Source organism: Odontesthes bonariensis, chromosome 15 (genome assembly GCF_027942865.1).
Source record: "Odontesthes bonariensis isolate fOdoBon6 chromosome 15, fOdoBon6.hap1, whole genome shotgun sequence".
NCBI classification, from domain to species: domain Eukaryota; kingdom Metazoa; phylum Chordata; class Actinopteri; order Atheriniformes; family Atherinopsidae; genus Odontesthes; species Odontesthes bonariensis.
In genome coordinates, this window is record NC_134520.1 from 3,765,197 (window position 1) to 3,778,563 (window position 13,367).

Below are 13,367 nucleotides of genomic sequence, written 5' to 3' on the forward strand. Positions count from 1 at the left end.
TGTAAATAGCCGGTATTTTGTCAGATTTTCAACACCTTGGGGGTCTAAACGACTACTTTCTCGCCTGAAAATGTTTCAAATGTTGCTAAAGTTATATATTTACAGAGTTTATAGCTTAAGGGAAATCAGCTTTTCAGGCTGGCTGATTTGGGCTCGGACAGGAGTGAAGTGCACTGTGTGTAAACGCTCTGCATACTGTCAGATCGATGAGTGCCGTTTTCAAGTAGTAGGCGGTTTCGACCACAGCCAGTGGCTTGTGCTTGCGTCTTGCGTAAAGTTTAGAAAATTGAGGTGACACACGCAAGCACGCAAGGGGGGGCTTGCAACCGCGCAAGGGCTTGCGTTGCGTCTTGCGTCTTGCGTTGCGTCTTGCGTTACCGACTATAAACCAGGCTTAAACCAGGCTTTAAGCGTTACAACTTCACTCTTGAAACAATGTACCAACTTTATTGTCCAAATTTTGACTTTGCTCCCAACAACACGACTTCTGGCATATTTCCCCCCTGTAGGTATTTTTCCTAGAGGTGACCAAGATTCCTTTGCACTTTTGCATCAAATTATTAAGATAGTGTCAGAAATTTTGATCTCATTTGTTTTAGATACTTAGTCAGAAAATTAGTTTCCAATGAGTTTGAAATACTATGTAAATGTTAAAACACTAAATCTGAATTTTGCGTGGATTATATGTTTCCCCCCTCCCATCGCACTGGCAGAAAATGGGCTTCGATTAAAAAAAAAAAAAAACTACAATATCCTTCAAATTAGACCACATCTCCCTGAATCCATTGGTTCAAGTACTTCAGGATGATTGGTTGCAGCTCAGTTAAACCTCCCCGTGCAGGTCTGTGTGTGGCCATATATTCCTGTCAATCAAATGGCTAAATGTGGGCCAATCACCTTTGGACCTCTCCTCCAGTGGGCGGGACCAAGCCGCTTCCTCACACAGCAGGACTGTTTCCTGGTCGTTGCTAGCAACCTGCCCCCTGCAACTTGGTCAGTCCACATTTCCCTCATGCACTGACATTTCCCAGCTGTGGTGTTTTCGACATGTGCGCGAGGATGAAAGCGTGTCGACGCTGAGCGCAGTGGGACCCTCGGCTCCGCGCTGGCCCGGCTGCACGGTGCTGTCTCTCTGCCCGCTCTCTGGCGCCCGGGGTTGCAGTCCGGCCTCCAGCTGTGGCTTGCGAATTAACTTCATTTCTCAGCGTCGGCCTTGCTCTGTTTATTTTATAAAGATGGCGGTGAGGGGGACACTGTAAACTAAATGACTGTCAGAAACATCGCCTCCATTTGTAATATGGTGAGTAACTCTCTGGTTTTCCGCGTTGGTATTGATTTGCCTGCAGCCGCTGTGTTGAACCTGTTGTGTGTGTGTGTGTGTGTGTGTGTGTGTGTGTGTGTGTGTGTGCGCGCGCGCGCGCGGTGATAATGTTCATGGTTATATCGCCTCCCACCTGCGCCCGGAAGATGCACAGCGAGCTCATCACTACCCACTTTAAACAGTGTGTGCACAGAAGGGCCCAGGCCGTCGGATGGGAGCGCTATGCTGTCCCCCGCCATCAGCTTACTGTGCTGCAGCCTGACGGCGCGACACAATGAGCTATTTGTTCAGCTGTCACCTGAGATTGACAGGGGAACGAAGCGGCGCCTTGCCCCTGACAGCTTGTCATGGTTGCGTAATGTGGTGCTGCTGCAGAGCAGGAATCTGCACTAATCTGTGTTTACATTGTGTCCAGGGTCAGTGAAGAGTGGGAAAGAACAGATTTAACCGCCTGTGTTAATGCCGGTGGCCTTTGCTTTATTTAGACAGGACACTGATGTCAAAAGCCCGCAGTGTTAGTCTTCTGTGAGGGCTGCTTTAGTGCTCCGCACTGCATGCCTACAGTGTGCATTAAGTGGATTTATTACTAAGATGGGCCTTTCAGTCAAACACCACTCAGTTGGGCTTTTACACCATGTTGAAGCTGAAAGGACGCATCAGTGACAGCTGTTTGTTTTACTGTATGGGAAGTGTCAGTAGTTGAAACCATGAACATTTTTCCACAATGGTCTGAAACTAGCAAGAAGTGTGCTATAATTTTCTAAAACAAAACCCAAAAACTCCAAAGTCACAAGATGACACAAAATACTCTTCTCTGAGTGGCGGCCACTTAATTCCTTTGTTGGCAAATCGTTGTAACTCCACCATTATCTAATCGTGCACTCACATATAATAATGCAAAGAAATGTGCATAAATGCATTAATCTCAGATACAAAAGCCCTGCACTGGTATTAACATACAATGCGTCTTGATTTATTGAAGTGCATGTGCAAAAGTCTTAAGCTCACTCCTCATTTCTTTATCTTTTGCTTGCAAAAAACTTTCGAGTAATCTTTTAAAGTGACCTTGAGCACTAGTTCTCTGGGCTTTCTGGAGGTCTTTCAAATTTCTCTAATGACACTGGCTGCTTTTTCAAAAGTTTTCAGTTAAACACCGACTGCGTTGTGAATCATTCAAGTTTTTAAAAAAGGCTCCTTATTCTAGGAAACTGAATTATTGTGTTAGTCCAACCAGAACTGCATGTAAAGACATGAATATAAACATGTTCGTCCAACTGAAATCATACAAAATCAAATTAATCAAGATAAAACGATTGGGGATCCAATCGGCCCTGTATGTAAACGCTCAACCAGGCTCAAATGCTCTGCACATGCTTCGAAGGTGATCTTTCAGCATCTTTTTGTATAAACAGTAAAGTGTATGAGCATATTTCATACAGCTGAATGTTTGTTTTCATAAAAATAGCATCATCTGTGGGAAAAAAAAAATAGTCACCATTCAGGTAACTTAAAGCTGCAGTCTGCAACTCTTTTTCAAGCATAATGCCTGGAACTGTCCGGGGATTCTGAAAGTAGTACATTAAATACCCCAATACAAAAAAAAAAGAGTTCTCTAGGTCCCCTATATGTCCCGCTAGGTCCCTCCAAAGCCAGCAGGTTTGTTTACAAAATTGCAGACCGGACCGGTAAAAGGTAACCAATCAGGTTACGAGCTGGGCTCTGCTGCCTGTCAATCACCGATTGTGCACGCGCAATACAAGGTAGGCTCGTCCCCACGCTTATTTATCTAGACTATTGAACTTCATTACGGGCTAGTCTACTTACTGTGTCTTCCATGATCGCAAATGACAGGTGAGTTGATGAATGAGGAGTCGTGTAGGCGCATCTGGCGTGCACGTCTACGTGCACGAGTTCTCATGTGTTTTGAAGGGGCGGGACAGGAAGTTGAATAACTTTTTATTTTTCGGTTAAAAAATAAGCATTTCTTGCATTTTGCGACTACGGAGGTCCCCGTTTTCAACTTCAAGCGTTCTGATAGATCATGTAAACTCTTAAAATGCCAAAAAGTAGGACTTTACGTATGACAACAACAAATCTTGCAGACTGCAGCTTTAAAGACTGTGTCTGCAGTGAATTCAGCACTACACGTACGGTGATTCCCCCCCCCCCACAGAGAAAGTTAGAAGCAGCAGAATGTCTCAAATCTTTTCTTTCACAGTCCACCGCGCCACGGCATCGCACACGCTTCGATTAATAACTCGATTCTGGCCCGGTGCGTGTATACAAGGACGGTGGTCCCGTTAAAAAGCCAAGTTGAGCTTTAATCGTTGTTCAAGTTAGCAGTGTATGCAACCTTTCTGTGTCTGTGTATCCTGGGCTGTATAAAGCCACTTTCAGTAGCGTGAACCCTAATGTGTCCTGGGTCACACTCAATGACCGCCCACTCAGATGACATGCCTCATACCTCCTGGTGAGAAATCCCAGCACACGTGTTCTTGATGATAAATTGTGGCTAATGGGTCGATTCTTCTACCAGGCAGGAGGATGCTGGTTTGCAAAACTGGAGCCACGTGGGAATTTGGGCCTTGCAAACAATAATGATGCGTCTCTTTATTTGCATGTGAAGCTCCAGTCACTCAGGTCGATTGTGGAGAATCATCGTTATCCCAGAAACTTACTGTGTGTTAATGGCGGGTGTGAAGTGAACAGGGCTAAAGGTTGATATGCGCCTGTTTGTGGGAGGCAAACCATGAGAGAAATGTGTGAACTCAGAGGAGCTTCATTTTAATCATTCTGGATTTTTTTTTTTTTAAACATAAAACTGCATCACTTTTTACTTCATGTAATATATTAGACACGCTATCATGTCAAAGCAAATAGAAAACATTTAGAACACCAGGCAATAATCATAAAGCAAAGCGCACAGTGACACAGTGACGCAGTGAAGGTGTTGGGGCAACAATGCCGCCGCCTGCTGCTGATATTGAGGGGCTCAAACACCTAAATGTGGCTTCAAGAGTCAGTCGTTGTTGCATTCCATCAGTCCCTCACACAGGTTGGATCAAGATTATTTTTTCCAAAATTTCAGGTCCTATTGAGTTACATTTTCCCAGCGTTTGCCACGGCTAAGTGTTTGCGCAGTGCACAAACCTGCAAATGTTCGGCAGCATCTGGGAGTGGAAGCAGTTAATCAGACAAAAGGGTTATTCAGAGTGTGCTTTGACAGGCAGAAATGGCTGCCATTAAAACGTCAAGGCCTTTCCGCATCTAATTGTCCCCTGCGTTCACTCAACAAAGATGCGCATGTTTGAGCCCTGACAAGCGAAAGATTAGTGCTCTCTGCTCCGCAATCAGGAGAGAAAGGCTCCTCACTTTTAACATGGCTCTACCTTTTTTGGACCATATCCATTTCCTACATTGACACAATATTATTTTGTACAATTTGTGGCAAGCTGATACTTCCAAACTTGAGCAGAGAGGATCATTTTTATATCAGTCAGACTGTATTAGAAAGAATCTCATGTCACTGCTGCGGCTTTAAAGCTTAGCCAGCTGTTTAATGCTCTTCGACTGCATTTGGGTACAAAGGCATTGGCCAAACGGACGAGGCTTTAATCTAACTCTGCATAAACACAAATGAGTGAAGTGCTCCAGCACATGAGTTGATGGTGACGATCCTGACAACGTGTCTCCTGTTTTGTTCTCGCAGGGCACCAATGCCTCCGCTCTGGAGAAAGACATCGGCCCGGAGCAATTCCCAATCAATGAACACTACTTTGGATTGGTCAATGTGAGTAGCACTAAATCCTCTTGTGCATTAACAACAGTCATTGCCAAACAACACCGGTGTCATTTTTCAAAACAAAGCGCCACGGGACCAGAGGTGAGTCATGTCCACCTCTGGACAGCTGGCGGTGAAGGTGACGGTGCTGTTTGTGAGTCAGGGGATGTTCTGCTTCTTTAATGTGCCGTAAACACACAAATCACTCATCACCTCAGGCACTGCGTCCTTCCAGTAGATCAACACAAAAAGAGGGCACTGTGGCATTTTTCCACAAGATTCAACAGCCCATCTTAGATGATATCCCAGGTTTTAATTCTCTCTTTGTGTGTTGCTTCCCTCCTCAGTTCGGAAACACATGCTACTGTAACTCAGTGCTGCAGGCTCTCTACTTCTGCCGGCCTTTCCGGGAGAACGTTCTGGCCTACAAAGCCCAGCAGAAGAAGAAGGAGAACCTGCTCACATGCCTGGCTGACCTCTTCCACTCCATCGCCACGCAGAAGAAGAAAGTGGGTGTCATCCCACCCAAGAAGTTCATCTCCCGGCTGCGGAAGGAGAACGGTGAGCTGGCACCATCTGATCAAAAGCAAGGGCAGTAAATTAGGCGGACAAGTGGTGCGCTCCACTTTGTTTCAGCAGGTCCAGGGCCTTGTGTGTATTTAGGAGAGCCATTGTTGGTGAGTTTTTGTGTATGTGGTGTGGTGTTGGATTATGCTGAACTCGTCTATTCTGGTTTTCACCGACTCCGTTCTGTGGATGTTGCACATGCGCTGATACCCGTGGTTTTGTTTTGTATGTTAGCAGCAGTGTTGGCTTTGATGCAGTGATTGTTTGAGGTGAAGGGCCAGGTGCACGTTCGCGGTAAGGTCATTCAGAGCAGGGCTGACAGAAAGGCCGGCTGTTCTCTGCTCTCCATATTGAGGAAACTCTTTATGTGACTGAACAATGTGATCTCTGTTGGGAGCCAGCTTTGGTCAGCTGCCTCATCTCTGGATGTTTTTTTTTTTTTTCCCTTCCCACCACCACAGCTTCTCAGTTTTCACCCTTCACATACAAAACTGTCAAAACGGGAGCGCGCTGGGATGTTTTTAATCACAGCAAAGAGTATTCACGTGATCGCTGTGGACCCTGGACTAAAAATCTTTTTTTTTTTTTTTTTTCAAAGCAAGACAAACACAGTTGGAGCCGGTCACAGAAATCAAACCACCGGCGTCCTATGTGGTGCCAAGCAAACGTTAACATTACTGATTACACCTGAGCATGTCTCCTCCCCGCTATTATGGAAAATACTGTTTGAATTTCTATAAGAACGATTGAAGTGATTAAAAAAAGTAAATAAACTAAATTAGAGTAAATGTTTGTTTAAAAAAGCATTTTTTAAATTCGGCCATTTTGGATTTTGAGGTCAGGGCTGGTGAGGTTACTCGAACTTTCCAACTCAGAAATCCAACTTCAAGGGGTGCTGCAGTTGATTATTCACCACTTGGAACTTGGAAATGAAAACTTCCAAGTTCTAATGGAAAGCAGAGTTAGCTTGGCATAAGATAGATGGAACCAGTTAGCTTTTTTCTAAAAAAATAATGCACCCAAGACTATTAAACAAAATGGGCACATGAATCCTAAGTTTTTATACATCGGAACGTCCCCATCATTGAGTGTTCTGCAATTCTGTTTTTATCCCTCCAGATCTGTTCGACAACTACATGCAACAGGATGCCCACGAATTCCTCAACTACCTGCTGAACACGGTGGCAGATATCCTGCAGGAGGAGAAGAAGCAGGAGAAGCAGAACGGCCGTCTCAAGAACAACGGTACCGCCGTCAACACTGAGAGCGAGATGGAGAACAAGCCAGAACCCACATGGGTGCACGATATCTTCCAAGGCACACTGACCAATGAGACGCGTTGCCTCAACTGTGAAACGGTGTGTGATGTTTCGCTTCTTTGTTTGTCTAGACAGGTTGTGGGTTTTTTTTTCTTTTGCCTTCGTCTTTCGACAGTTTTGCCACTCCCTATGTCACTTGAATAAGAGGCCTGCCCTGAATTAAAAAAAAAAAAAAAAAAAAAGGGATTAGAAAGACGCATGCAAGGTATATTTGGGTGGTCAGTAGTCTTGACGTATGCCGACCACCCAACGTACGTCAGCGCTGCTTCAGGCTTTGTCCTCACGACTCAGATGATGAGGAGTGGGGCGGGTTGCCCTGAACTACCCCTGTAAACACCCAAGACGCTGCACTGTGCGAAGACAAAAGCTCCTCAGTCAAATAAGCATTTCAAAGACCGGCGGCGTGGATTTACGTGTATTTGTAATTGTGGGCGTGTGATTGTTCTGTGGCAGCACAGCAGGCTTATTTTCTCTGACTGATTCAAAGAAACTGACGTCTGAGTAACATGGGCGTCCCTCCTGCTGTCTTCTAGGTAAGCAGCAAAGACGAGGACTTTCTGGATCTTTCTGTGGATGTGGAGCAGAACACATCAATAACACACTGTCTCAGGTAGTTCTAGTTGATTATACAATGAGTCACAGCCCAAAAAAAGGCTGCCATATTCCCTTTGGTGTGATTAAACCTTTGAGCCTCCTGTGGCATGCTCTTCTCTCCAGGGACTTCAGCAACACAGAGACTCTCTGCAGTGAATACAAATACTACTGTGAAACATGCTGCAGCAAGCAAGAAGCACAGAAACGGTCAGTGCACGGCAGAAATTTCACGGCAGCTGCGTAAAAAGGCGTTTTTTCCAAGCATGCGTGTGTTCTCTGCAGGATGCGCGTTAAGAAGCTCCCGATGATCCTGGCACTACACCTCAAGAGGTTCAAGTACATGGAGCAGCTGCATCGCTACACCAAACTGTCCTACCGGGTGGTGTTTCCCCTGGAGCTGCGCCTGTTCAACACCTCTGGGGATGCGGTCAACCTGGATCGTATGTACGATCTCGTGGCGGTGGTGGTACACTGTGGAAGGTACAGTAAACAGAGCAGTCGCACTTTATTCAGCCGGGGGGTGTATACAGCTAATGAGCCAGAGGCCTCCTCTGGCGAAATTTGTTTAAATTAGTTGATTTCAGCCAACATTTCATGGGTGGTAACCAGAAAGATTTATCACCAGTTGATGTGCCTCTGTTTCTTTACTGTCATTTGAAGTCTTTAATGGCGCTTTTCCACTAGCTCGCTTCGGCTCGGCTCGGCACGCTATTGCGTGTTTCCACTAGCACGCCATACCTGCAACCGGGACAATTTTCCGTATCACCCCAGCCCTGGTTCCAAGCGGGCTGAAGCGTTACTAAAGCGTGACATCAGCCGACTGCCTTCCACTGATTGGGCGAGGAGTGTCGTCACTGGAAGCGTCATAACGTGGATAATAAAAGCTAGCGTTAGCAACCGTTAGCTTACCTCCAAACGTCGTCTTTTTGAAGCTCGTAACAAAACTCTCCAGTACTTTTCAATACTGTTTTGTCTGGCGGCCAGGAGTCTTATCTGGCTCTCTTCTCTTGCCTTCTGTGTGACAAAAAGCCACAGGGTGAGCAGCAACACGCGCAGCCGTGTTACGACGACCCCGGCCACGTTGAGGAGGCACGAAGTATACTCGTTTGTAATGGAAACACAACTAAACCGAGCCATGTAGAGGTAGTGGAAAAGCGCCACAAGACTGCTGTTTGTAGGTTTTTACAATTTTGAATATGAACATGCTCCATATTTCCTAATACTGATTCCTTATTTTACTTTCCTAACACTGAATAAAGATCAACAACCTGACCTAAAAATCTGCCTCTTTCTGACTGTCCCTATCTGAGCCCGTCTCTGTTCTCTGAGCTCTCTCCTGATGACACCACCATGAAACATTTTTGTACAAACTCCGCTCCTTTTCCCATATAGACTTGAGCCTTTAATGTCACTCGAGACAATTTACTAATTTACTGCCGAAAAGGCAAGGCTCAGGCTCAGTTACAAGGTTGGTATAGTTTTCTTCTTTTTATCAAGGAGTTTCTGCATTACTGCTCAAAATGACGACTAGCGTGGTGTACGAATGTTTTTTTTGTTTTTTTTTTTGGCAAACTGTGATGCTAATTCTCAAGACTGAATATGCTGTTGACTATATGTATATTTATGCAAACTGGGTTTCTTTCGCACAGAGAGAGCAGGTAGTGCGTGGGAGCCAGTAGATGGAAACATCTGTACAATAGTCATTATTTGTGTCTTGTCTCCCCCAGTGGCCCAAATAGAGGTCATTACATCACCATAGTGAAGAGTCATGGCTTCTGGCTGCTGTTTGATGATGACATTGTGGAGGTGGGTCGTTCGACCAAGCTTGGTCAGCCCAATGTTTTTTGACTCATCTATTTATCCATCCTGTATTACTGGCATTATCAGTAAAGCTCATCTTACCTCTTGTTGTGCAGAAAATCGACGCCCAGGCCATCGAGGAGTTTTACGGCCTTACCTCAGACATTTCCAAGAACTCTGAGTCGGGATACATCCTCTTCTACCAGTCCAGGGAGTGACACTGAAGCTGGGTCAGTGACGTGGGAGAGGTCTGAATAGGAGGAAAGACCTTTTTCTTTTACCTTCAGCGTGCTTCAACAGGCTCAGACTCCTGCCATCTCAACCTCCCCCCCCGCTCCTCCTCTCTGACATATGTGCCAATCCTCTGCCCTGACCTCATCCTCTGGGTTTTACCTGTGCGTCATCTCTTTTTCTCTTTCTCTGTGTAATTTGACTCTTGTCTTTTAGTCACCTGCATTTGGACTGCACTTTAAAACAAAAGCAAAAATGCTCAACAGCATGATAGAAAAGAAAGAGAAAAAAAAGGAATCAAGCAGATGCTTGATGTTGCTGCTGGGAGAAAGCCGCAGAGGTACGTCTCTGCCAGGAAACCGATGAGCTGGAGCGTCTGGTGCACAAACAAGACAGTTGTCGAGAATTGTACGATATCAGTTATGTGTACATAAGGTCTTCTTCCATGATGTGCCACCCAGTCATGATCCTTTTCATTAGGGCTATTTTCCCCATCACTGTCCAGTCTTTTGTCGTTTTCATGTCCCTAAAGGATGCGAACTTGGAGACAAACACTGTATATTATGCATAGAGAGATTTCATGCATTTCTCAAGGGTTTGAAGCAATATCTGAACAATAATCAGAGAGAACTCCCAAATTAGAAACTACCTGAAATGTAAAATGTTAGTTTGACCTGATATGATTGGAACTTTTAACACTATCTAATCAAGCTGCAATCTCTCAACACTACACACACAAATCCGGCAGCTTGAGCTCTTGAATCGGCTGAATCTTTATATTTTTATTCAGAAGGAAAATATTTATTACTGTTATTTTTTAATGCTGAATGATAGATAATGAAGGTATGTGTAAAATGCCGTCTAAACTCCCAATATGAAGGACATCGTGTACATAATACACAACTTTATAAGACACCTAAATCACCTTGTAGCACACATATTAAATATAAGGATAAAAGTTTAATATGATGTGAGAGGCAAACATCCCACAACTGCCTAATATTTTAATTGATACGAAAAAGTGGAAATAGTGCAATATGCAGTGAAGCTATCCAAAGTGGAGTTTCCTGATTAGATCGGTATCTGTGAATTTGATTATCAGCGGCCACTGATGTTTTCCCAGTGCTGTGTGGCCATGGTAACCACAAGCAAGAGACACTACAGCGTACACTCGTGAAGAAGAAGGTGCACTCTTTCAGTTTTAAGGTTTTAAATATCGGGTCATAAACTGAGGTAAATGCCACCTCAGATGAACACATAAAACACTGAATATTAGCAGCAAAAACTGAACTAAAATAACTTGAAGTAATAGTTTTCTGTATTACGTTGTAAGGTCTACTTCCCCTTCATCGCGACGTTGCCTCAGTTCACTGAAGTTTGCAGCATTCGTTGATGCACAGCTCTCTTACGGTCCCACCACAGCCTTTCGATCACATGGAGGTCTGGACTTTGACTGGACCATTGCAACACCTTTGTTCTTTTGGCCGTGTAGCTGCAAAACAAGCCCACATCATCGGACCTCCACCACCGTGCTTGATAGTTGGTATAAGGTGTCTGTGCTGATGTGCTGTGGGGGCTGTGCATTACGACCAAACATCTCCACTTTGGTCGCGTCTGTCCAGAAGTCTTGGGGTTTGTTCAGATGAAACTTTTCAAATCTGAACCGCCATGTTTTTTTTTCTTCCTTTAAGAGAGAAGAGGTTTTGTCCTCCAACTTCTAATTGTTCTGTCATTAACTGTAACATTTACCTTGCTAACTGAGATCTGTGAAGTCTGAGGTGTAGCTCTCGATTTAAATTTTTTTTTATTTGTTGCTCTTTCTCTGAGCATTGCACAGTTAACTTGGGGGGGACTTGCTGGGATGTCCACTCCTGGAAGGATTGACAGCTGTCTTGAATATTCTTTACTTGTGAATCTTTTCTTAAAATAGAATGATGGACTCCAGACACAGTTTGTTTGGAAATGGCCTTTTAACTCTTCCCAGATTAATGGGCATCAACAATTTCTTCTCTAAGGTCATTGCTGGTGTCTTTCCTCCTTGGCATTGTGGAAACACTTACCTGAAGGCTCCAGATTGCTTTTAAAGAGAAATGCATTCGATTAGCAGCACATGACTGCTACTTCCCTTCTTAATTCTTATGGAAGCAATAAAGGCCGACTTTATGACTCTTAGTGGCGTTTTCCGCACTCTGCTTCTGCATTATGGCTTAGTTTTTGTTAAATAATGACACAGTGTAATATGTTGTGTTGTTCATCTCGGGTGGTATTTACCGGATTTCAAGACCCGGAAAGGAATAGTTGATTTTTACTGCGCCGTGACACATGAAACCTTACAACTGAAAGAGGCTGTACTTACTTTATTTTTACCACGATTGAATCTTTTTTTGCAACCGTACATGGCTTTGTCAGTTTTTTTTCTCCTATTCCTACATTGACCTACATCTCAGTCATTTTCTCTGACTTTGATATTGTGAGAGGTGTTTCATTTGTAGCACACTGGAATCCTGAAATCCCACAGTTTAAACTCAAACTCCCTTGTTAACTCGATATCCTTTGTACTGTAGATTTTCCACCCAAGGGTTTTTTTGGGGGGCGTTTTTTTTTTTTTTTTTTTTCCCCTGTAGAGCAGCACAACATCAAACAACGTGTTTTCATCCGAGTAACATTCCTAACCGCTGCACATCAGAGAAAATGACCATTTCAAACACATCTCATCATAAATAAGGGGTAGGAGTAGGATTATTTGTTAGGTTAGTTTGTATGTGTGTCTATATAGGAAGGGCAGACTTGAAGGTGAATAGGGAAGTTCGACGTGTTGAATGCACTTGTTCTGCTCTCTGTTCTTGCTGTCTGTGACTGGATGAAGTTGCGAGGAAAATGTGCCAAACTGGATTCAATGCTGACTTTGCAACAGTCTCTGACAGAACATTATTTTCTTTTTAAAGATACAACTGTACATAAATCTTATGTAGAGAAACACTTCAGGAAATAGGAAAATATTTTTTTAAAGTGAAGCTCTTAAATGTAAAGACTCCCTTGGCAACAATTTTAGCCTAACACTGACCGTTGATGAAGAAATTTCGTTTCACAATCACAACTACATAATCAGTGAGCCAATTATACAGACACCACCATCTGTCACCTTGTTGTTATGACTAGTTTCAACCATGCCAGAGAAGAAAGTAGTGGCAGGAGCAGTGGGAGACGTGAGAAGAAAGAGACTCTTAAATGCACCGATCTTCCATTAACACTTATGCACTCGCCCTCACTGAGATACTCAGTCGTTGCACTTGCTCCTACGTGTCCGGCCCCTGTGGTGCTCCACCAGAGAGAGCTCAGGTGCAGAGCCTCCTGCACCAGCTTGGACCTGACCGAGCCTCTGTGGGGCAAAGAGGAGACGACTCCGAGTCTCCAGTCGGTGGTTTATTGCAAGTGCACTTTATTAGTGATCTTCGACGCTTTAACATGACGAACCACAGCCTAACACACTCATGTTGAGTTTTTTTCTCCTGTTCAATAAAATGACTATCAAATGGCTTTGTGTAGAACTAGTTTTTTTTTTTTTCGCGCTCTGCACCCCTGTCATCTGATCAATCCAACACTTGATCCAGATCAAAGTACTACAACCAAAACTGGATGGATTACCATGAAACTTTCACATATATTCAGGAAAGCCCAACGATCTGAGCTGCTGGCTTTTTATAAGCAGCCGCCATGAAGTTCACTGTTGTGGTTTTGAACTGCAGTTCATTTT

The 13,367-nt window shown here is 44.1% G+C and overlaps 1 protein-coding gene across 1 annotated transcript; it reads left to right on the forward strand.

Moving 5' to 3' along the window:
* Positions 1-935: 935 nt before the first annotated feature.
* Positions 936-13,149, forward strand: usp46 (ubiquitin specific peptidase 46). The gene is made up of 9 exons (XM_075484703.1): positions 936-1,300; positions 5,031-5,111; positions 5,450-5,663; positions 6,789-7,027; positions 7,522-7,598; positions 7,706-7,789; positions 7,865-8,062; positions 9,310-9,388; positions 9,499-13,149. The coding sequence occupies exons 1-9, from the start codon at positions 1,265-1,267 to the stop codon at positions 9,598-9,600; spliced, it is 1,110 nt and encodes a 369-aa protein (XP_075340818.1). The 5' UTR covers positions 936-1,264; the 3' UTR covers positions 9,601-13,149.
* The last annotated feature ends 218 nt before the right edge of the window (positions 13,150-13,367 follow it).